The sequence below is a fragment of the Bicyclus anynana genome, chromosome Z (genome assembly GCF_947172395.1).
Source record: "Bicyclus anynana chromosome Z, ilBicAnyn1.1, whole genome shotgun sequence".
Classification (NCBI taxonomy): Eukaryota; Metazoa; Arthropoda; class Insecta; order Lepidoptera; family Nymphalidae; genus Bicyclus; species Bicyclus anynana.
The window spans coordinates 5,255,941-5,282,164 of NC_069110.1; the positions used below are offsets into that span (position 1 = coordinate 5,255,941).

The window sequence follows — 26,224 nt, forward strand, 5'->3', positions numbered from 1 at the left end:
GTCAGCCACTGACGATCGAGTAATCTCACATGCCTGCAGCGTTGACATCACACTTCCGTACCCAGGCAATTTGTTGCCCAAAATCGTAACCGTGTTATCTGACTTTCATTTGGTCGCTGGTATCTCTTCGATGTTACTTCCCTTTCATCATCATCATCTTTCTGATGACTTAAGGAATGGGATAAATCCTCATACGAGACATCAGTTGTCCAAACGAACTACTCGAACTCTAACCCTAGAACGTGATAACAATTCACGGACAACAATGGAAAAAAAATGCTTACGATTTCTTTCCATGTAATATGATTTTGTTTATGGAAACTATCGCACTTCGAATACTGAAGACAAAGTATACAGCTTCCTATAGTAAAACCAACACAGGCGGCTGACATTATCAAGCACTCTAAGGATAAAGTTCAAATCTATCTGCAACTTGAAGGGTTGTTATATTTACGTTGCACAGCACTGTTTTAAACCCTTTTAAGCTTTAGGTATTTAGATGAAACATGAATGTTTAGTAAGCGTTAGCTTTTAGCGATGTCTGTTATGTGTTTAGTACATATCCAAGACCAAAACCAAAATTTCAGTTGTTATAGAAAAATTATTAAAATGAAAGGAAATTTCGAAGGAAGCTAATAGTCGCGTCAATGAAATCATAAACCAAGCATATTCCTGAAGTCCTCAGAAACAACTCCGATTTTGATGATTGTTTGCTTCTAGCGAAAATAAATTCAATGTCTAACAACGTCTAACTATTTCTGAACATAGTTAAGCATGTATATATAAACATAATATACAGAGAACCAGCATTTAAAAGCCTTATGTGAAATAATTTTAGAAACATTTTAGACGGTCTTTACTTTACTTTCTGTATCCATGGCCGTGAGTTCGATTCCCACAACTGAAAAATGTTTGTGTGATGAGCATGGGTGTTTTCCAGAATATGGGTAGATTAATACTTTATATATAAATGTTTATATTTAGTACTAGTGGACCCGGTCAAGCTTTGCTTTGGCTTACGTACACTCCTTCCCTATCCATACTCTACCCCTACCCCACTTGACTCTTAAACGTTTGTATTGGAAATATAAAAGGGTTGTTTTCATGGTTTTCCCAACAATTATTCTAACTTTTCTTATCTTTTAAACATTCCCTATATGTCCACAAACATTTCAAGATAAATCTGTTCGGCCGTTCTCGAGTTTTAGCGATACTAACGAACAATTCATTTTTATATTTATATACTTTATGTATAAGTATTATAATATATATTTTACCCATAACACAAGCTGTACGCTTACTTTGGTGCTAAGTAGTGATATGTGTGTATTGTTTAATTATATTTATTTATTGATTATTATTTCCAGCGTCAGTACAAAATAAATAGTTTGTTGTTGCAAAGGGTACCAGAACGTAGGTATTTTTAAAATATTATTAACCTTATCAACGTATGAGTATTGAGTATAGGTACATCTGAATTGATCGATTGCCCTTATCACATGCCAACGCTTATCGATAGCGTTGGCCGTTGTCAATATCTGATTGTCAACATTTAATATTATGTGAGGGTTTTGCTACTAGTTAGTGAAATTACCTAGAAACTGTTGTTGAAATTTTATTAATTCTATTGAAACTTTATTAATTTCCGCGAAAGCTTTAGAAATGCATGTATGGCAATTGCATCCACACGTGACTAAATAGTTTCAACATTTTGGACTAACAGCCTATTATTCCAGACTTTTGTCAATTTATAAAAGCTGAAAGTTTATCAGCATTATGCTCCTATTATAGGTAAATACGGTAGGCAACTAAGAAGTTAAAAGCTGTAGGTAGCACGATTCGTAAGTCCAATTCCTCAACTGTCCAAGTAAAAAAGTTTAGTCTTTCACTGTGTTTTCCAAAGGTTTGCCACAAAGCTGAAGGAGTGATTGACGATTGAGATCAGATTTTTCATGTTAAACCAACAAATATTAGAAAAAAGTACGTCTGTACTTACACGTGTGGGTTTTGGATCCTTAATACGTGCTACCTCTCAGAACCACTAAGCTGCTTATTCCATAGTTGCCTGCCGTTGTTATCTATAGTGAGAGCATGGGCTTGAGAAACACTTACGTGTTAGTGTAAAATGTCGGTGGTTTGACTATTAAAAGCTCTCCATCTGTATAAGCCTTCTGTTTAACCGACTTCCAAAAAGGAGGAGGTTCTACGTTCGGCTGTATGTATCTCTTTTTTTATAAAATAAGTACTATTTAGCATTCACATATAAATTGAATTTAGCATTTAGTATAAAGTTTATAGTATAACGGGAACTTAGATTTTCGCGTGTTAATAACTTCCTATTCCTGTTCTAGATTATAATTTGCCGGTTTGCCAAGTATCATTAAATCTGTCACACTACAATAACATTAGGCTATAATGAAAAAAAAAATGAAATTGTGTACAACTGGCATAATATATTTAGTTATTAACGTACATAAGTGTGTATACTTGTGGGCATTTAAAATACCTCGTTCTTTTAAAGGCAGAAAAGGGAGATTAACGTGTAAAAAAATAAACATCGATACCTTACGGACGTACATAAGTTTATGGATAGTCTGAAACAATGTTGTGGACAACAAAGGAACGAATGTTGTTTTTAATGATATAGAAAGTCAAAGGAAAATGTTATTGGGTACCGGACAACACGTTCTTCATCGTAGCTCAGACCTGGTTAGTTTGTAGCTTTCTTCCCTTTGCTTTGAAAAGCACTCTTTTTTTCACTCACACACACAGCTTTGTTCTTGCCTATTAACTATCTGTTGTAGACTGTGATAATGCTGGATAGAAGCAGGCGTTACTTTGCGAAAGTTCATCATGATTATATAATGATTTATTTATTTTGCTATCCTCCGCAAAAAGCCGATGAACCCATGCGACAACGTCACCCAGGTCCGACACGACTCTATACGTACTTTTCACCCCGAAACCAGAGCAACCTCAAGAGATGTTGACTCTACAACGTGCAATCTGATAGTCATCATTCGAAAGCCACCAAAACAATTACCATACCCAAAAAACCGGAATTGGGTCCCTACAAATAGGTTTTGATGTTACAAAAGTGCTTGTAGACTAAGTTTGTCAATTCTAATTTTTGATATTCAGAGCAGAATTTTGGCGTGTGTGGTATCAGTCTTCTGCGCGGATGATTAAATTGATAATGATATTTCTTTATTTTTACATGACGTTTTAGCCCTGCAGGCTATTTCACTAACTTTGACGTATGTTAGTTGACTGTATGTCGAAATTGAGATTCTGTGTAACAAATGTCATCTGTTTGCGTGCCTACTGACAACCCTCGTGGACATCAAACAGTAGGTAGATGACATTTGTCAATTGATTTGATGTTTAATATAATAAGTTGTTATTAAAGTTGTTCTTTAGAGAATAGGCCAGCTGGACTGCAAATCTCAACTGATGCAATGTGACGATGCAGTCTAATGGTAAGCGTCCACTCATCGGCATCGTATGTATCCGCATCCCATAAACGGTCCTGCGGACGAGGGATTTTGTATGCTTGTACTCGTAGTTTCGCTGCGAGATCGAGTCAGAAATCAGGAGATCCGCAGATGAACCAAAGTCACTGACATAGCTCAGCGAAGTGGTAATGGACAGGACACATATAGGTTCAAATAGCCGATGGACGTTGGGGTGCCAAGGCGCTGGAATTGCGACCTCGCAACAGAAAGTGCAGTGTTCTACTCTCAGCTATGTGGACCGAGGACATTAAGCAGGTTGCAGGGAACCGCTGGCTTGAGATAGTTTTGATTAGAAGCCCATGCAAGATGCCTATTTCCAGCAGTGGACGCCCATCATGCCATTAAAAGTTGAATAATAAAAACAGCGGAATCGCACGACCAGTTTGAAAACATACTATTAGACGTAAATCTATAAATGGATGATGTATAGTGGCGCGCTCGTGGACGCTCTCTCTCCCTGTTCAGCCACCTGGCAGTTAACACGCGAAGTACGAACACAATATATTATAAACATACTACAAATTGAATTATCTGGTTCAGTTGGTCAGAAAATATTAACGAGAAAATTATAAGGTGACGAATCCGAACATATGTTGTAGCCGCTAAAAATAACCCCGTAAAAGTTTTAGCGGCAATTAAATTACTCGTATTTTTTTTGTATGTACTTATTTTCTATACAAACAAAATTGTTTGTGAAAAACTGAACTTTATACATTCTCCTATGAGGCGTGGCTCTGTGTGGGATTGTGGCTAAAATAGGCTGATGTTAATGACAATGTTGCTTTATTTTTACGATAAATAAGCATCGTCATTATCACGGAACATAGAACGCTAACGCTAACGCTTTAGCAAGCTAGCTAGCAATTGAATGACCTACAAGCGAACGGCCCGCGTATCTTCATATATGCAGACGTACTCTAATGTGTTTTTATAAGAAAATAGACTTTAATAGCGGTCTCATAGTGTAATCTTTAGTTAGTACTGTAGCACTGTTGCCTTCCACTAAATAAGTTAAGTACTAACTAAAGTTCACTATATATGAGATCTATTAAAGTTAATTTCCTTTTAACATAAATTAGATTTTCTCGAAAAAACCAAAAGATCACTCAAATGTCAAATGGAACTTTTTCGAAATAAATCTTTATATCTGTGTCAATAAAAAATAATAAGCAGTTGTAAAGAATAAACAATTTTCAACTCTAAATTAAGGTGATGAAGTTATTTTTTTAAACACTGGAGAATAAAATATTTCTTATTTTCAGTCAACATCATAATTTTCAATAATTTAAGGAGTTTGTTAGTGTTAAATGTTTTTACACTATAAGTGTGTTCGTTTAGGACTCGCCCCCGGGTACGGAGTGTTAAAAACTAAAAACAACAGAAACTAATTCCAAGTTATTCATTATTCGGTGGTCATTATGGATTCGATGATCAAATCCTGATGCGGAACTCCTATTGATTAGAACAATTTATTCCTTATCTATGCTTTATCTTCGATTGGCAAAACTTATCTCGAAGTTTGAGCTCATATTTTGCTATCGTTTACAATATCATATTGTACTAGCTATATCTGACTACTACGAGTACGAGTGACTGATTGTTTTGTACGTTTTTATGAGAGACTAACGGTCACCCGCGTGCTTCCCGCTTCGCACCCGCTTCGTGCCCGTGAAATTTTTTTTTTCGGGATTAAAAAAGCCTTAATCTTGGTTGTTTAATAAATCTCCCCCTCCACCTGTAATACCTATTAATAAGTTTCAACTAGTGAATGTCCCGTTAAAATCGTTAAAATAATGAATATCAAATCTGATTTGACGGCCTCCGTGGCGCAGTGGTATACGCGGTGGATTTACAAGACGGAGGTCCTAGGTTCAATCCCCGGCTGGACCGATTGAGGTTTTGTTAATTGGTCCAGGTCTGGCTGGTGGGAGGCTTCGGCCGTGGATAGTTACCACCCTACCGACAAAGACGTACCGCCAAGCGATTTAGCGTTCGGTACGTTGTCGTGTAGAAACTGGAAGAGGTGTGGATTTCATCCTACTCCTAACAAGTTAGCCCGCTTCCATCTTAGATTGCATCATACCAATCAGGTGAGATTGTAGTCAAAGTATTGTAGAGAATAATAAAAAAATAAATGAAAAAAATATCAGCAAGCGGACATGTTAGTCATGTTACGTATCATACAGAACATATATCACTTAAGTTACGCTTGCGGTGTTAAAACGTCCTTTACGATCGTGACGATGACATAACGAACGACAACGCTTCCCAGGCAACACAAACACAAGCTACACAGCGTCTTCGCCGGCGGAGATGAGGTCCCCGATATCTGACGTCACCCAGACGTGGGCTTTTTAAATCACGATCGGGCGCCCGGACTGATACTTCTGCCACTGGGCCCAATCAGGCGATGCTTCTGCGGTCGCTCAAACACCCCGGTGACACCTCTGAAGTCCGGAGCGTAGGAGCGTACGGCATTTACACATCAGAAAAAAATGCGCTGTTAAACAGACTCCGATGGATTCCAGTGACTTTGTTTGTTTACAAAATGTTTTAATTCACGTGAGATTTAAGTGTTGCCCATTTGCGCGGTGAAACAATGAATATTTAATTATGAGTGTGGTCAACATCGAGCGAGTTTACTCGATGATGAAAGTTTAGTTTACTCCTTCAAACTTGCCTACAATAAGTTATTTGAACAGAGAGAAGGTACTCTTAGTAGTTAAGGTGTTTAATATACACCTTAACTACTAAGAGTACCTTCTCTCTGTTCAAATAACTTATTGTAGGCAAGTTTGTCATCGTGAATATCTAACATTTTAAATTACTAGGTTTAATAATGAATTTTTCATCAGATCTCTCTCTTCCGAAAATTAGAGCGTTGTATAATTTTTTATCAAATTTCAAAAAAAGATCACCATTGTCATCCCACTATATATTATAAAAGCGAAAGTTTGTGTGAAAGTGTGTAAATGTGTAATATGTTTGTTCCTCTTTTACGCTGCGGCTACTGAAGCGATTTGGCTGAAATTTGGAATGGAAATAGATTTTACTCTCGATTAGCACATAGGCTATACGTTTCATCCCGGAAAAATCCATGTTTCCACGGAATTTGTGAAAAACTAAAAAACCACGTGAACGAAGTCGCGGGCGTCCGCTAGTCAATATGTAATAACCCATATTCGGCTCACTAAAAAAAATTATCATACTTTTCATCAAATAATAAAATTAACTTTTTTAAATGAGAGGGTAGGTAGGAGAGAGGTACCTAGTCCACCACACTGGCCCAATGCGGATTGGCAGACTTAAAACACGTATCCACTGGACATGATCCATCATGATCACATCCGGCTATCACGGCTTTTTTACGGATCCGACACTGTGAGTAATGTAAGATGTTGTTGCAGGCGGGAGCGGACACATGGGTGGTCGCGGAGCACACGGCCAGCAGCGCCGGTGAGATATCCGTGAGCAAGGGCCAGCAGGTGGAAGTGCTGGAGGCGTGGGCCGCTCGCCCCGACTGGTGGCTCGTGCGCCTGCCAGGGGAGCCCCCGCAGGAGGGGGCCGTTCCCGCCGCCGTGCTCAAACCGCAGCCCCAACAGAAGACCTCGCCGTCTAGACGACCGCTCAGCCAGCCGTCCGATGATACTGCAGGTAAGTGATAGAAAATCCATCATCACCATCATCATCGTCATCATCGTCATATCAGCCGATGGACGTCCGTCGTCCAAACATCACGCTACTGAGCCACCTGCATCCAGCGAATCTCTGCGACTCGCTTGATGTCGTCAGTCCACCTGGTGGGAGGTCGGCCAACACTGAACTTACTAGTGCGGGGTCGCCATTCCAGCACTTTGGGACCCCAACGCGTTTTATCGCCCGCTGTGTGACTCTGAGTCTTCTTATGAGGCCCATAGTTAGCGACCAAGTCTCGGTACCATAGGTCATTACTGGCAACACGCACTGTTCGAAGACTTTTGTCTTCAGGCACTGAAGAAAGTCTATATGTATATTAAAAGTTTTCTAATAGTAAATGGACAACAAATGCTTGACAGGTACTAAACAAAGTAACATTTATGGAAAATTATTCATCTATCATAATTATTTATTCGTCGAGTTTTCATTGTTTTTAAGATGTATTGTGCTATTCTTGGCAGAGACAAATCCAACGAATCAAAAACCATGAAAATCGGTCAATCAGAGTTATAAGTGTTGTAACAAACCCGACTTTCTTTTAAATATATACATAGATAAGTCATGAGCGTGGTTAAACGGAATTCCGGCGCACGTCATAATACACTCGTTAATTATACACAATTATACTTAATATTAATATATAGTTAAGTTAACCTGAAGTATCTTTCAGCAAGACGATTTTGAAACATTCAATTTCAAAAAAGTTCCAGGGCTCTATCTAATATCAAAATTGGATGGATTCGACCCAGGACTTACCAATACTGCTATTCGATTTTGTAATATATGTATGTAAAGTGCATGGGATTACTCTCATGGTGTCTAAATTTCGAGTCAAGGAAGAGTGTATGCAGAAATAATAACAATGATTTTGTACGAATCTTCAACCATCCCAACACTGAAACGCCCTTAAGTTTCGTTAGAGTTATACATTGAAATCCTGCGTCTTTGAAAATGGAAAATATGCTAGTTATCTTGTTTTATTTTTATCAAACCACATTAATATTTATGTGTTAGAAAGAACTCTTGCCTGGCAGCAAACCCTACTCACATTTTCCCATTTTCAAGATATTTGCCACTTTTAGATACTGTGAACTTTCCTTTGATGTAAATCTCACTGGTTTACTTTTTACTTATTTTCTTCGGAATCTCTACACTAGTAGTCTGTAGATAAGTTAGGCATTTGAAGTATTTTCGCCGAACAATAAAACCCACCCGATGTAGCCTCTACAAACGGATACGAGTATTTCCTACTTTCATTCCAACAGTACAGACAAGACAGGATACTTCAATACGTTTTGTAGACGTCATGTCGAGCTCACCTTTTCGTTTCCTTTGAAACTTGTACTATGTACTTTGTACTATAGATCTCGTATGTTATATCTTGTTGGGTTTTTAATGTTAGTGGCATTACCTATTTAGTTAAGCTCATCGTGCGAGTAATATCAAGGGTCCTATTTTATTCATCCAATATTGTAATTTCATTATTTTCAGCCTCAAGGCTAGCAATCACATAATAAAATGATGAATACATTAAGTTATCTAATAGGCTCCCATTTTATAAGAAATAACCCTTATTACATCTAAAAATTACGTCAATAGGCTTCGTTTTGTTCGCAGGCTATTATAGGGAATATTATAGGCAATAATAGGGAAATTGAAGTAGCTGGATAGCTTCTTATATACGATTATTATTTCCCAGTCCTTTTTCTTTTTTATCGTATAAAAGAGTCATTGTTTTCTTGAGAGACTTTCCTATAGTTGTTGTTGTAGACGTTTTTGTATATTTATTCTAATAACTAATAATAAATATACTAAAAATTCTGTATAATATAATAACTCATTATCATCATCATCACCATCATCACCATCATCATATCAGCCGATGGACGTCCACTGCAGGACATAGGCCTTTTGTAGGGACTTCCAAACATCAAGATACTGAGCCGCCTGCATCCAGCGAATACCTACGGCTCACTTGATGTCGTCACTGGGGGCCGCTATTCCAGTACCTTGGGACCCCAACGGCCATCAGCTCTTCGAACTATGTGCCCCGCCCATTGCCACTTCAGTTTCGCGACTCGTTGAGCTATGTCGGTGACTTTGGTTCTTCTGCGGATCTCCTCATTTCTGATTCGATCACGCAGGGATACTCCTAGCATAGCTCGTTCCATCGCCCGCTGTGTGACTGAGCTTTCTTATGAGGCCCATAGTTAGCTATCAAGTCTCGGAACCATAGGTCATCACTGGCAACACGCACTGTTCAAAGACTTTGTCTTCTGGAATTTCAGACGAAAAGATATCGCGAAGTTTTCCGAATTGGATTCGGCAGTTCACCTCTTTCTCGAAATTGGACTTACATCACTGGACCATATGTCCTAGGTATATGTATCTATTCGTCTACAATTTCGAGTGCCTCGTTCTCAACTATGACTGGGTGGAGCGATACATGAGCATTCCACATTATTTTTGTTTTGGCCATGTTCATTTTCAGGCCCACCTGTTGAGAAACTCTGCTGAGGTCATTGAGCATGGTACTAAGGTCATCCAGAGGCTCTGCCATGATGACTACATCTCCGTGAACCGCGGTTGAGTTATGTACCTACTCGCCATTGATGTTGATGCCAAGTCCGTCCCAGTCCTGGACTGGGATATAATGAGTATTGGTTAAAATTGCAGATCTCGTTTAAAGGCCAACGGCGACAGCCTCTTCCATTTAATATCACTACAGAAGGCGAATCTTTCGGCTGTGAATTATTTCATTTCCAGCGTTTACTAACTCGTGATACAGATGTACAGTTTTAACTGAACCGTCGAGCTGTTCAGTAAAATCGTACGTGTGTAGTGTCCGCCAATTTTAACGGTTTGCGAATGATTTTAATTGAAATTTCGATTAAATAAAACAGTACAGTTAAAACTGCGCAATGAAAACTGAAGGTCTGTAGCGCCTCTAAAACGTATTCCTTAATACTAATTACTAAATCTTTCTATGCCGCATTTTTACTATAAGAATTTTTGATACTCGAAATTCCGTGGAATTCTCCCTTTTAGGGTTTATTAAGTATAGTCCGGTTTTATAGATTAGGTCCATTACAATTCACTCTGTATTCTATGATATCATTTTGGCGGCCTCAGTGGCACAGTGGTATGCGCGGTGGATTTACTAGACGGAGGTCCTGGGTTCGATCCCCGGCTGGGCCGAATGAGATTTTCTTAATTGGGCTAGATCTGGCTTGTGGGAGGCTTCGGCCGTAGCTAGTTACCACCCTACCGGCAAAGACGTACCGCCAAGCGATTTAGCGTTCCGGTACGATGTGTAGAAACCGAAAGAGGTGTGGATTGGTTTCCTACTCCTAACAAGTTGGTCGCTGCCATCTTACATTACATCATCACTTACCATCAGGTGAGATTGTGGTCAAGGGCTAACTTGTAAAGATTAAAAAATATATATATCATATGTATCTATGATATTGCAATAATCCCGATCCGTAGCGTACTTTTATAACTCTGTGTTCCTGAACATCATTCTTTTTGTGATTTCTTTGCTGTAGAGGATGTAAAGCATTGGAGGAAACTCCGATTTCCCGACAACCCGACCGCCCTAAATGTATGCAAATTCAGAATCCATTTCGAATAAATGGACACGATGCTTCAAAGAGTTCGTACTGTCTATGAAACTACGTAGATTTATAGTACTTACTAAAAAATCATACTTTCCAATATCCTCATTTTTAAAAATTCGGACTACTCATATTTTTTTTTTAGGTAGGTTTATTATTCATCGTTATTTCAGGATCTCTTTGGATGCCTTTTCCGTTATATTTCCTGTAAGAACAACAACGCTATGCGAATATCAGTTGTAGTTTTTGATTACGTGAATAGCAAAAATGTATTGAATCATTTAGTGAAAGAATATGTAGTGAACAGAATCTTAACAAAGTATAAAATAAAGTATCTATTCACCGTCTGTACGCTTAGTACGCTTATGCCGGTGTTGTCCTGTCTATCCAAACACAGTTCTAAACGCACAAATAATCGCAACGTCCCATATATAATCGTTTTTACTCGCCAATATTTGGAGCCGTGGGCAGGACGAGCGGCGGCATTTTAACGGGAGTTTCACTGGGAGATAAAGGAGGTTATTGAGCAATGTATAGGCTACTTTATATCCCGAAAAAATTCATGGTTTTCGCGGGATGTATGAAAAACCGAATTAAACGCGGGCAAAGCTGCGGGCGTACTAACGTTTAAGTTTGTTAAAACTGCATCGCTGGTTCAGTGGTAAAGCTACGTGGCTTTGAATCACGAGGTTCTGGATTCGCGTCTTGGTTTGGGCTACGAAAAACTGAGCTTTTCACTATTCTAAGAAATTGCTACTAAAACCGTCAGTTCACAGTTAAAAAAATAACATTATTTCCTTATACCCGACAACTCGCATTGAAGCAGCGTGATGGGTCAACGCCTCTATATACCTTAAGTGGCGCGGTATATGACAGTTATGACGTTAATACAGTGGTTTCATATAAACTTGTGATTTTGTATGTTACGGTAATTGTAGGGAGTGCCGGGCCATAGCCAGTGTGGAATGAAAATTCATTTCAAACATAACTCTGAAGAGTGAATTAATCGGCGTCAATCTTTTCTCCCTGTCGTTGTGTCATAATTAACGGATATTTTTCTTGTTGTACATTGGATAGTAAAGCTTTCCTTTAAGCCCTTTCCGATAGCCATTGCTAGTGCCGATGGGCGTAGTCGTGCCGGTTGGGCAGGCGCGGTGGTGGAAGCCCGCCCGTTTGTATTACCTGCCTTTTCTCTCATGAGCGCATCCTAGTGCATCGGGCACGCCTCTCGAGCCGGAACTGTACTGCCGCCGGGCGGATGGGTGCACAGTACGCATCCAGCTTTCAGTGCGTGCGGTCTAGAAGACTGATTTTAAATTTACCTTACCTTACCTTATACTTTAGACTTTTTTGAAAGAATATTTCTTCTTTTATTATATCTACCCGCGTGTTCATCTTAAATAACTACGATGGCTGACGGTTATTCCCGTGACGCTGACGAGACTCAACCGCCGAAGCATCCTGATCCGAAGATTGTATACGTCAACGGCGCCCCAGTGGCTAGGAAGAGCTCGGCGTACCACACTATGCGGGCCCGGTTGAACGACAGGATGAACAGTTTCAAGCTTCAGTCCGGTATGTACAATATTCCAATTTCTCTTTTTAGGTTTACAGCTACACCGTGTACGTCTGCCCGACAATAATTCATCTCAGAGTAAGTACAATTAAATAAAGCACGTCGACAAAGTTGTAATAATATTTAGGGTAGGTAGGTAACATATACGTATATGCGGGTATGAATTATTTTTACTCGCACCACACTGTGGATAAATATTTTAAAACTTGCGGACGACCGCATCTTCGCCCGCATTTAATTCAGTTTTTCAAAAATCCCGCGATAACCATGAATTTTTCCGGGATATAAAATAGCTTGTACATTGCTCAATAACCTCCTTTATCTCCCAGTGAAAGTCCCGTTAAAATGCCGCCGCTCGTCCTGCCCACGGCTCCAAATATTGGCGAGTAAAAACGATTATATATGGGACGTTGCGATTATTTGTGCGTTTAGAACTGTGTGGATAGACAGGGCAAAACCGGCATAAGCGTACAGACGGCGGGAAGATACTTTATTTTATACATTGTTAAGATTACTTCACTGATAATGCCGTCGGCTTTCATAGAGTTTTTGTTAAGATACTGTTAACTATATATTCTTTAACTAAATGATTCAATAGATTTTTGCTATTCACGTAATGAAAAACTGCAATTGATATTCGCATAGCGTTATTGTTCTTACAGGAAATATAATTGAGGAATAATATTGAATAGAATATAATCCACTTGAAAATACTAGAACAAGCAATATAACAAAACGTTCAGGCGGAAGATATAAACCACATAGCACGTACGATTGAGTGAACATCGCAAGTAACTGCGACCTATCATCGAAGCGGCATTGCTTCTACGTATGGACTATGGTATATTCCATCCCAAAAGAGCTGGCAATAAAGTACACTGAACCTCGTTAGTCGCTAAAAGCAAAGGAGTGTAACTCAAATTTTACCAATTTTAAACACAATGATAAAAATTTAATACAATACATATACATTTAATACAATAATTATAATATTGTACTTCTAGTACATAGTTGTTTATTTGAATAATTTTTATGATGTGTATAAATTATTGTCTATGAGCTCTTTTGGAACTGAGTTTAGGAGTAATCTGCAAGTGCCGTCGCGTGAGTAACAGATATTAAGTCGGGTAGTAAACTTTCTTATGCTAGATTAACACAGCATCGACCTGCGCGTTCTTTTTACGTTTCATGTATTTTTTTTTCGAACATAAGCCATTTTGTATAATAAATAGCTTATTATTAACATTAAAAGATTTACTTCATCTCGTTACTTGTATTACTTGAAGTATTTTGCATTGAAATTTCAGATATTTAAACCCACCTGAGATATCGTGAGTAGAAGTCAATTAATTAGAAAATTAGAAATCAAGGCATTTTCATTATCTATTTTGAATATCCGGCAGTAGATGACAAAAAAATCATTATCAATCATTGCTTCTTCGTTTCTTATACGCATGGCTAGGATATGGAATTCTCTCCCGAAGTCCGTATTTCCTAATTCTTACAACCTGGGCATCTTGAATATGAGAGTAAATAGGCATCTTCTAGGCAAGCGCGTTCCACCTTAGGCCACATCTACACTTCTATCAGGTGAGATCTTGGCAAGCGCGAGCTTATTCTTTATATAAATAAAAAAATACACTTTTACATTGTGGTCAAGAGATAGCGGCACGGCCGTTATCTCTATATTATATTATATATCTATATTATATTATATATATGCAGCACAATGCCGTGTGAATCTAGTCTTAGTCTTTGCGTTTAAAGAGAACGAAGAACAACACTGCAAAAACATGACTTCTACATCATGTGGCGCACACCCACATTTTACTAAGGGCCACCACGAAATTAACTTAACCAATATTTTATACTTTCGAAGGTAGCGTTGGCAGATACTTTCAGTGTGCTAGTTACATGTATAATTTTAATGTTAATGTAGTTCAGTGAACAAAGGACGATGTTACAAATTTGATCTGCACCTTAAATTCCTGCACGGTATGAGACAAAAGCCTATGTCAAAGAAAAATATGTGCACGGGAAATAAAAACAAATACACTCTTATTAGCACGAACTCAAAGCCAAACTATTCATAGCTGGCCTGTACAAAGGCCTGTGCCACAAAGCCGAATCCATAGCCGTTGTAAATGGAAAGGTCTGAAAAATCACCGAATCACGTTTACGGCACAAACAAATAACCTGCTTGACGTAAACAATGCGTGTGTGCGCCTCAAAGCGAATAGTACAATTAAGCGTCGCACACGACGGTTAACTTCAGGCGGACTTATTCAAAAGTTTGACATGAATTATTATGTGCTTTTCGTCAAAGCTGTGTTTAGAACTGTTTCGACGGGAGCAGAAACATTAAAACGTTGTAATTTCTCCTTTCTCGTTCTGAAAATTTGTTCTTACTTTGAATATCTTCTCCTTTGTTAAGCGGAACTCTAACATCTACTAGGATCTTATTTAATGTGTCTTGCGTCCCATATACAAGTGTATGAATACGCTCGTAGCAGGGGAGCCCAACAGGGGATTTATTTATGCACACGCGGTAGATAAACATAAAGAAGGATTCCCTGCATGTTGTCGAGTACTTCTTAACATTGTCTTCTTAATATGAGCCTTTCTTAATTCTTAATATTGTCCCTTTATGTAGAGCCGCACGTTTAGGATTAGTAAAAACGATCGATTCTAATTTTTCTCAAGCGAGTCAGATTTGACTCTGATCTGAACCTGCCCATTTGAGTTTCTTTTTCATCGCTTGGCGGTACGTCTTTGTCGGTGGGGTGGTAACTAGACACGGCCGAAGCCTCCCACCAGCCAGACTTGGACCAATTAAGAAAATCTCAATCGGCCCAGCCGGGGATCGAAACCCGTCTTGTAAATCCACCGAGAATACCACTGCGCCACGGAGGCCGAGTGGAAACAATGAGACAATTGCATACGTCTTTATAATAAACTGCCACACTAAACCACAGGCATGTCTCTCAAAAAGTTCAAAGTTTTTATTTAACGCAAACTTAAAGAAAAGTCGTATTATAGTGTTATTGACTATATAAACGACGAAACAGCTTGGAAATGTAATTTGTTACATGACTGGCTACTTATATACCTATTGTTAAAAAAAACAGTTCTTTAATAACAAAAATGTATCATCTTCATCAGCAGATTTTACATTTTTGTTATTTGAGAGGGGTTTGGTCAATAGTCCACCACGCTGGCCCAATGCGGTTTAGCAGACTTCACACACGTAAAGAATTTAGAAAATTCTCAGATATGCAGATATCGCGATGTTTTTCCTTCACCGTTTGAGACACGTGATATTTAATTTCTTAAAATGCTCTTAACTGAAAAGTTGGAGGTGCACGCCCCGGACCGGATTCGAACTTACACCCTCCGGAATCGGAGGCAGACGTCAAATCTCTTAATACATTACCTGTCATTCAGTCTGGATTATTTAGCATTAAGTTATTTTAAAGTGTTGAAATGCCTCGAATGCCGTTTCTCGGCATGTTCTCGAATGTAGGTCGCTTTCTGTTTGGTGCTCTTATAATCCCCTTATAAGGTAATGGCACACGAATAGCAAGGTTGGGCGATATGCCGTAAATTGAATTGGTAAATAAATAATAAGTTAATGGCTAAAAATTAGTAGACCGCGTTTTTGCAGGGATCATGAATTTATTTCCACAAATTGATGCTGCGTTTGACGAAATACATATTTTAAAAAGCAACATAAGAATAACATTTGGTTACGTTAAAATTCGAGATACACGAAATATTTTACACGTTACAATAATTGCTTGCTTGAATACATTAGATAAAATGTTGCAAATTAAATAGAGAAAATTCGACGGCCTCCGTGGCGCAGTGGTATGCGCGGTGGATTTACAAAACGGAGGTCCTGGGTTCGATCCCCGGCTGGGCAGATTGAGATTTTCTTAATTTGTCCAGGTCTGGCTGGTGGGAGGCTTCGGCCGTGGCTAGTTACCACCCTACCGGCAAAGACGTATTGCCAAGTGATTTAGCGTTCCGGTACGATACCGTGTAGAAACCGAAAGGGGTGTGGATTTTCATCCTCCCCCTAACAAGTTAGCCCGCTTCCATCTTAGACTGCATCACACTTACCATCAGGTGAGATTGTAGTCAAGGGCTAACTTGTAAAGAATAAAAAAAAAAATTCGATAGTATTACAAACCTTTCATAGTTTTGCTAGAACGTTTAACATAGTAAACGTTGTAGTAAAACTATGGAATCCATACATACGAGTAGTTTTTGTTTAAACTAAGGAACAGTTTAATAGCTACGTTGCGAGCTATTGGAATAAGTTCGCCCTGCACGAGTCCGCTTGTAATTTGACGAGTCGCATAAAAGTTTCGAATTGATTGATATTCATATAGTCCAAGAGCCCGTGAACCCCAGAACTTCGTAATTTTATAAAAGCTGAAAGTTTGTCAGCTCATGCTCCTACCATACGGTAGCCAATTATTGAGTTTGGCTACCGACTTTGGAAACTGTGGTGGTTTTGGAAGTTAGCAGGTTTCAAGGATCCAGATCCTCCACCGTGTGAGTATAAAGTGTAATTTTTTCATGTTTTCTTCTGCATAATAAACCCTTCGTTAGAGATCCATAAAGTTTTATCTTAAATGGTGTTTGTTGAAGGGTTGACGCGAAGCTAATTGACTGGCGACTGGGGATGTGATTTCTCATATCATGCTGATGAAAATACACAAAAACTACACTGTTATTTAGACGGCTGAGGATCTGGAACCTTGAAACCTGCTAACTTCCAAAGCAACGGTCCAAACTCCATAGTTGGTTACGGTACTTATCTATAGTAGGAGCATGAGCTGACAAACTTTCAGCTTTTATAAAATGGAGTAGGTCTGGTTGTCGCTGGCTCTCCGCCTAATAACTAACTAAATCCTGCGAACCAGTCTGCCTAGAATATTTTTGTGTAGAACTTTTTTCCCTGCATAACAATGAAACAAAGCTGAATGAAAATTCATTTTGTTTTTTCGGATTTCTAGGAACTGTAAAGAGATTTAAAATTTCATTTGTTATGATATTTTTATTGATCTTTTAATCCTACAAACATTGCGAAAGATCGTATGTTTGATACTCTTTCACGCAAAATCAAATGCATTAATTTGGCTGAAATTTAAAACGGAGATAGACTATGCCCTGGATACATAACACATAAGCTTACCTACTTTTTATCAGTGGTATTTGTGAATAACAAAATTTGAAGCAGGCGTAGTCGTGTGCGTTCTCTAGTTTGTTATATAATATTCAATCTAATAACGTTTCAGTGTTGTTCCGATAGCCCGCCCTAGATTCTTCCAGGATGAGCAATTATTTGTTTCAAGTAGATATTGGATGAATAGCTTTTCATACAAAGTTTTACCCCTACTCTAGTAGTTCTAGTTTATAACTACCTCACGGGTTGTTTTAAAAAATACTGTGCAAAAGTCACTCGTATGCAAATGATAGTTCAGTGAGTTTTGGGGTGGATAGCATTTTCATACAAACTTTTATTCCTCTTATAAAAGCCATAGAGCTTAAATTATCCTAAAATTCTTTCCTTACTGCTAACCTACATCAACTAGCAAACACTCTCCCGACTCTACTAGAATTCGAGTAACTCGAGTATATATAAGTAGTGTACAAACTATAGATAAGGACTCTGTGCGTATATAGATGGATCTTTATATATTCATTTGATTTTGGTTTATTACAATAAACAGTTACAGTTTAATACGCGTTTGTGTCCGTCGCTCTCTAGCCACCGGCCAATGGGAAGCGTGCGCGTCGGTTTCCATATTTGAAATTGAATAGAACCTCGCACGAGTCTTGCACAATAATGTCGAAGTAGAGGGCCCTGGGCCTGCGCGGTTTGTTGTGTTACAGTCCACGTATAGGATTTCGATGGTGAAATTATTGTTGATGGATAAACACCATGGTGAGTTTGATCATCGAATTGCGCCTCAAATATTACATATTGATTGTGTGTGCGGTTCAATATTCCACGTTTAATTGGCAGCGCTGTTTCATTACAATTCCATCGGATAACGCTAATGTATGCGGAAGTTTGGAGATTAGAATTTATATTCGATAATCGTTTTCCACAGGTTGCAAATATAACTTTGTGTACATTAACTGATTGATCGGAGTGCCACCTCCGCACTCAGAACGAAACGTTGAGTTTGAATCGAGCACAAACAGTAATTTTATTAAAATTACTGTTAAAGATAGGCGTCATATCGGCGTCGTACTTATAGCACGCATCACATTAAACGGATTTTTAAGTATACAGTTGGTTCGTGCGTTCAGGTGCACTTGAATGACTTTTTGCACAAAAATACTACGATCCGTTTACGATTTACAATGCGGTTATTTGAACGCTAACCATTGAGCTAGGCATCGTACGCATCGCATCAAACAGATTTTTAATTGTATAGTTGATTCGTGCGATCCGTACGGCGGATTTGTGGGCAGGATGACTTTCTACACAAAAATACTACGATCCGTTTACGACTTACGATGCGGTTATATGAACACTAACCATTAAGCTAAGCGTCGTACGCATCGGACGTTTTCATGAGTGTGATGTAATAGTTAGAGCTGCAGTTATATTATTTCTCTGTGGGAATCAGGGTAGCGGGATTATAATATTCCAAATAAAATCAAATAAAAATAATCAACTCTCGACTTCTACTTAGCGGAGTCTTAAATTACCGAAGTCTAACTTTCGCCTCAGTCCTTTTACGTATCTAGAACTTTAGATTGCTGATATTTTGTTGGCTTTACTTCGCGTTCTTATGTTTCCCGGCGGTACAATATTAATTTTACATATACCTACTTGTAATACAGTACACTCTGCTTCTATTACTCGGTTCGTCCGTACGTATGTCATGAACCGTGGATACAGATAGTTCCCTAGCAATAATACGCGTTGGACATCACCGCAGAACAGGAAACGCTAAAGCTAAACGCTTTATCATATTCCGTAATCATTACAATGTTTCACGATTGTGTCGCCTTCCACCGGATTTTCAACTCATGTTCATTCTGTGCCGATAGGTTTATTTCGATACTAATATTATAAAGAGGCAAAATTTGTGAAGTTGTAAGTGATAATCTCCGGATCTACCGAAGCGATTGTGAAAATTCTTTTTCCTATTCAAAACTCCGTTATTTGTTAGTGTCACATGATATTTTACAGGAACGCTGTATTCTTACAGGAACTGGGATTATGCGGTTGAAACCGTCTCTTAATTTTAGACTAGGAGGCTCTATGAGGTATTATTGAGTGTGCATAAATCGAGGACCGCATTCTATTTACAGTTTTGAATTCAAAAAAACTATTGACAATTTTACATTAGTGTCAAATTGTCAATAGTTTTTTTGAATTCAAAATATCTATAAAAAAATACAAAAAAGTAAAAAAGAAGCATTTTTTAAAACGTATCTATCATAAACTACTGGATGAATTTAACTGAAACTTAGCACGATTCGAAGTCAAACTACTAAAAAAGTCATACTATACTTTATGTTGCGAAGATAAAATTATAAGGGGGGCGGGGGAAAGATTAACATCTTTTTATTCAGTTTTCGTGAAAAATCCTTCATTTTTCTTGTGTTCAACGGGTGTAGGCCTAATTTTCTTTAAAACTGTTTAAAACTTACTTCATATGAACTCATCTAGTAACTTCGGAGTGATACATTTTAAAAAGTGCTTGTTTTTAACTTTCTTGTGTTTTTTTTAATAGACTGGCCATTGATAACATTACAAAACTGTAAACAGAATGCGATCCTAGAATTATGCACACTCAATAGCTCACAGCGCCTGGTCTATTTAACTATATTGTGGTTCGTATTTCTAATGCAACTAATATGACAAAGATGAAGTCGATAAATGTCACTGATCCGACAAGTAATTTGATTTACGTTCGTTACTCTTTGGAGTCGTGCTGATTCAACATCCAATATAAATAGTTTCATTCACAAAATAACCCCTCTCTCAGCTGGATGTAATTAGAGTGGCATCGCGAATCGGATTGTATAAATAAGTCGCTTTTCATCTGGCACATCTTATGATCCAATTTGTAAGCATAACGTGCGCAGTGTTTTGAAAGTTCATTCGCTGACGGCATATTATCTTCTTTCTGGAGGATTCTATCTCATTTTTACACTGATGCGGAAGATTTTATGTTCCTTATAAGAAATTAACGTAGGCACGTTGAATGGATAGACACGCCTTGTAATAAACCTTCACAAATTAACGTAAATTTGCTGTTTCTTTTCACAGCTAATACTAGAAAGCATCTCTAAAATAGTTTATAATAATAGTATGTATGTTACTCTGCGTGTGTGAATTCTGCCAATCCGCATTGGGCCAGCGTAGTGGACTTTGGCCTAACTCCTCATTCTGAGAGGAGACTTGAGCTCAGCAGTGAGCCGAATATGGGTTGATAACGATGAATAGTATGATATTGACAGGAATCACACTAATATTAAAATGGCGGAAGTTTATGTTTATTACTCCTTCATGCCGCAACAACTAAACCGATTTGGCTGACATTTGTTATCACAGGGATGGAAGGGATAAGGGATTTGGCTTAAGATGTTATATTACATTATTTAGAGTGATGCAGGGAAATGCTTGTGTCGTCGATACCCTCAGCAACAAATTTTTCTACTTTTCTGATGCTCCGTAAGTTATACACAAATACGCGTGTCTTTACACCCAACCAATATAGGTAATCAGAGCCAGACATACCTATATCCGAAAGCAGATTGTTACCTATCTTTAACCTTTATAGTTATACTGAAAATCAATAGTACAACAGTACGTACAGTAGCAAAGCATACCTACCTCTATCAAATAACACAAAGCGTTTGTTTGATATAAATTGACTGCCGCATTCCATGCAATTTTTAGGGTTACGCATTCAATGTACTCAAACGAAGTGATGCGTTCTTTCCGTCTGTTTATCTGAGCACTATCCCGTTTACACATTCGCAAGGTCGTTTAGCTCAAGAATGGATTGAGATGTAACGTTAAAACTTATATTGATTACTATAAGAATGGCTTTTTATTGCTGTTACTAATTTAAGTTTAAGTTAGAAGTAATAAACAGCATTACAATAAATTGTATACATAGTCAGAAATAGACATGATTTTGACATCATTTAACACACTACTTTGAACCATTTTTTCACCAATATGTTTTGAAATAAAAAGTTTCTTACGTTTGTTGTTTGTTTTCTTACAATTTGATGCTCTAGTTTTATGCTCACACTAAGTTTACTAATTATTTTTAAAAGCTAAAAATCTGTTACTAATTGACAACCGTCTAACTTGTTTGAACCCGTCGTTATGCCTGAAAACATCCATACATACAGCCAAACATAGAATCTTTTTAACCGACTTCCAAAAAGGAGTAGGTTCTACGTTCGGCTGTATGTATGATTTTTTTATATTTTTTTTTATGTATGTCCAGCGATAATTCCGTCATTTATCAACCGACTTAGAAAACTCTTTTCTTTTTGTTTTGAAGGGTTTGATTCCAGGGTGGTCCCATTTTTTCATGTCAGGATCCGTTTCTGAAAGATACCACAGAAATTTTGTAATTTAAACGGCTTGAATTAAAACATCACTGGCTTGGCACCGCCTACAAACTGATCAGGAGGTAGCACATAAGTAAGATGTTATTTTTTGCTTTTTAGTTTAGGTTAATTTTAGAGTTGGAAGTAGGTTGTTTTTATTAAAATTTTTATTCGTTTTAAGAAAACGGCACGCGTCGTCACAGCGAATATCAAATCGCCTCATCTCGTTTTGTAACAAATTCCACGCATATGTTCTTCTCTGTTTAAATAAATGCGATGGATAATAGAATATCAATTCTTCCCTGTGTTTGATTCTATTGATTATATAATAGACAGAGACATAAGTCAGAGATGCATTGTCTATACTAATACTAGCCTTTCAGACATATCACTGTCAATTATGAGTTTACAAATCATATTAGTGTTTGCATACATTCCTTAGACAGAGATATAAGTCAGAGATGCATTGTCTATACTAATACTAGCCTTTCAGACATATCACTGTCAATTATGAGTTTACAAATCATATTAGTGTTTGCATACATTCCTTAGACAGAGATATAAGTCAGAGATGCATTGTCTATACTAATACTAGCCTTTCAGACATATCACTGTCAATTATGAGTTTACAAATCATATTAGTGTTTGCATACATTCCTTAGACAGAGATATAAGTCAGAGATGCATTGTCTATACTAATAATAGCCTTTCAGACATATCACTGTCAATTATGAGTTTACAAATCATATTAGTGTTTGCATACATTCCTTAGACAGAGATATAAGTCAGAGATGCATTGTCTATACTAATACTAGCCTTTCAGACATATCACTGTCAATTATGAGTTTACAAATCATATTAGTGTTTGCATACATTCCTTAGACAGAGATATAAGTCAGAGATGCATTGTCTATACTAATACTAGCCTTTCAGACATATCACTGTCAATTATGAGTTTACAAATCATATTAGTGTTTGCATACATTCCTTAGACAGAGATATAAGTCAGAGATGCATTGTCTATACTAATAATAGCCTTTCAGACATATCACTGTCAATTATGAGTTTACAAATCATATTAGTGTTTGCATACATTCCTTAGACAGAGATATAAGTCAGAGATGCATTGTCTATACTAATAATAGCCTTTCAGACATATCACTGTCAATTATGAGTTTACAAATCATATTAGTGTTTGCATACATTCCTTAGACAGAGATATAAGTCAGAGATGCATTGTCTATACTAATAATAGCCTTTCAGACATATCACTGTCAATTATGAGTTTACAAATCATATTAGTGTTTGCATACATTCCTTAGACAGAGATATAAGTCAGAGATGCATTGTCTATACTAATAATAGCCTTTCAGACATATCACTGTCAATTATGAGTTTACAAATCATATTAGTGTTTGCATACATTCCTTAGACAGAGATATAAGTCAGAGATGCATTGTCTATACTAATAATAGCCTTTCAGACATATCACTGTCAATTATGAGTTTACAAATCATATTAGTGTTTGCATTACATTCCATGCATACCTACTGTAACAAAATTATCTGTGAGCAGGCATCTCAATTAGTCGATGGAACCCTCCGTTTGAGTCTGACTCGAACTTGCCGTCCTTTCAATCTATAAACTGATATTCGAAGCTGCCTCTCTATTGTAAATTGATTGAATTGCATGCATATCGTCACCTGTTGTGCGAGTTTATCTATTTTCGTCCGTCTAAATTTAAACCGTGAAATGTCAATGGAATAGATATTCTATTTTTTAGAAAAATGTTTGGCTTTGTTGTTAATTTTATGGCGTTCAAAAACGGAGTCGTAGAGGCAGAGATCATATCCACTGAGCTATCACGGCTCTTAATACTCAATACTCGTGTACCGGACATAAATAAATCGTTGATATGCAGTATGAAAAGTGTAGCGGAGTGATCTGATCTCTGATGAACTCCGGCATTAATTGCCACCTGATCTGCAGGGTTATTATGTATCTCGGTGTACCATTCAAATAATGAGTCACTACAACGTGTTTTAACATATTTTCCTTTATGCAATCATCTAACACGGTATTTTGAATGAAATAACATAAGTATCTTCATTTTACGTAAAGTGGCAGTAATATAGAAGTGGTGGTAGGAAGTGGTAAGATTATTTCAACAAAAAATTCATTCGTAATTTCGTTGAAATATTCATGTTAGATGACCGTAAAACAAAAAAAATCATTACCATTTAATGTAAAATGACGTAGTCTAGGTATTTTTTTTTAAATAACTATGTTTTACAATCACAATTCCGAAAATACGATAAGAAACGATGTAGTTACTTATACTTGAATGGTACCCCGAGTTACATAATAACCCTGCAGATGAGGTGCCATCTAAGACAACACCAAATGATCGTCACTCGGGAAGTCAGATAATTGAATCAATTCAATTAGTTTACACACGTTGAGAACTAGGAAAATTTTCTGGTATAAATAATAATCGAGAGCGCGGTAGGTGTTTAGTCCACATTGCCTAATTAAAATATATAGGAAGTCTAAATGAAATAAATTAATATTGACTATTGACTATTTATATCCTCTAAGGGCGACCCTGTGATGTGAATAATGAAAATTAGTACGAGTAGCAATTTCATATTTAGGCTCATGCAATACTTTTTTACCCGAGCAAGAAGAGTTATGTTTTTCGCGCATATCTTGTATGTGTGTATGTAATATTCTTTATTACCTCATATTTCCAAACCGTCGAACGAATTTACGTAATTAAGATACAATCCAACACAACGACTGTGACACGCTACAAACTCGAGGTGACAAAAATATTTTTTCGTCGAATATTGCGATATGGGTATCAAATTCAAGAGGATTTCAAAATGGTTTATCATAGGCATATTTTAAAAAACCTACAATTAGAAAAACATTATTAATAATCTCTATACGAAATACGCGAGGCGGATGACTATACTCGTAGGTGCGAGCAGGTTAGGCAGTTTTAAGTTTTTTAATTATTGACTTAAATTTTGGCTCCTCTCAACATAACTGCCTTCCGAACCGAACTACAAACCGTCACTAGACATTGTGTGTAAACTAAGTATACATGAATTAAATTAAATTTTAATTGATCGTAAAGGTGTGTATTTATGTTTCACTGGTCCATTTTCAACTCCCTGTCCTCCTAACCGATAAGGTCAGGGCTTTATCCCGCCGCGAATCACATGACGCAAACGTTCGGGAATTCAACCTTAACATTGCTGCAGATGAGCGTAGTATAGATAGCGATTTAAATATAACTACAGATTAAAGAGAGTTCGGCCAACAAGGCGGCGCCCTAGCTATCCAGATATCCACATTCAGCCCTTTCTCATTTATTATGAACGGAGCTAAAACGCGATGTTTGCATTTCTAACTTTATCCTTTAGTGATAAGAGAAAATTATAGTACTTATTACCTACTAGTAGTTGCACCGCGATTTCACCCACGTATTTTTTTGTTCCCGTGAGAATACGCGGATAATACGCCTTTGACACTCACAAATAATGTGGCTTTCTATTGGTAAAATAATTTACAAAATCAGTTCAGTAGAGCCAAAGATCACCTCTACAAAATCACTAACTTTACCTCTTTATAATATTTGTATAGATGGATCTAAAACGGACTGCGATGTTTACATTCTAACTTTATTATTCAGTTATCATAAAATAAGAAATTTGAGTAGGTATAGTACTTGCTTATTATTTACTACCTCTTATGTGTTATTAAATGTCTATACATAACTATAATATAAAAATGAATCGCTAAATGTGTTGCTAAGTGCAAATTTCGGGAACGGCTGAACCTATTTGGATAATTATTTTTTAGAATATTTCTCGAAGTACAACGATGTTTTTTTACGGACAGTTTTTTATTAGGGTAATGGTAAGGTAGCGAAGAGGTAGGGGTAGGGAAGAAGCGCATATAAGTCAATGCGAAGCTTGTCTGGGTCTGCTAGTTTCTATATAAATAATATGATGAGGTAGCGAGATAATAACCATCAGGGCCAGACGTAGCTACGATCGCCTCAGCTTGGAAAATAAAACACTGTATTATGTATATAGTTTATATAAGTTACATACGCGGTGTTTTGTTATTCCATTATTACAATTATCCACACATTTACATACAAACGTCATTACTAATTCGTAAGCAAGGAATTTGGGTAATTA

The 26,224-nt window shown here is 37.4% G+C and overlaps 1 protein-coding gene across 4 annotated transcripts in view; it reads left to right on the forward strand.

The window, feature by feature from the left end:
* LOC112042907 (kalirin) overlaps positions 1 to 26,224 on the forward strand; it is a 172,062-nt gene that overhangs the window by 82,956 nt on the left and 62,882 nt on the right. For all 4 annotated transcript variants that reach the window (XM_024078110.2, XM_052890745.1, XM_052890747.1 and 1 more), the window contains exon 30: positions 6,923 to 7,169. In XM_024078110.2, the coding sequence (XP_023933878.2) occupies positions 6,923 to 7,169 (247 nt within the window). The remainder of the gene's footprint in view (positions 1 to 6,922; positions 7,170 to 26,224) is intronic.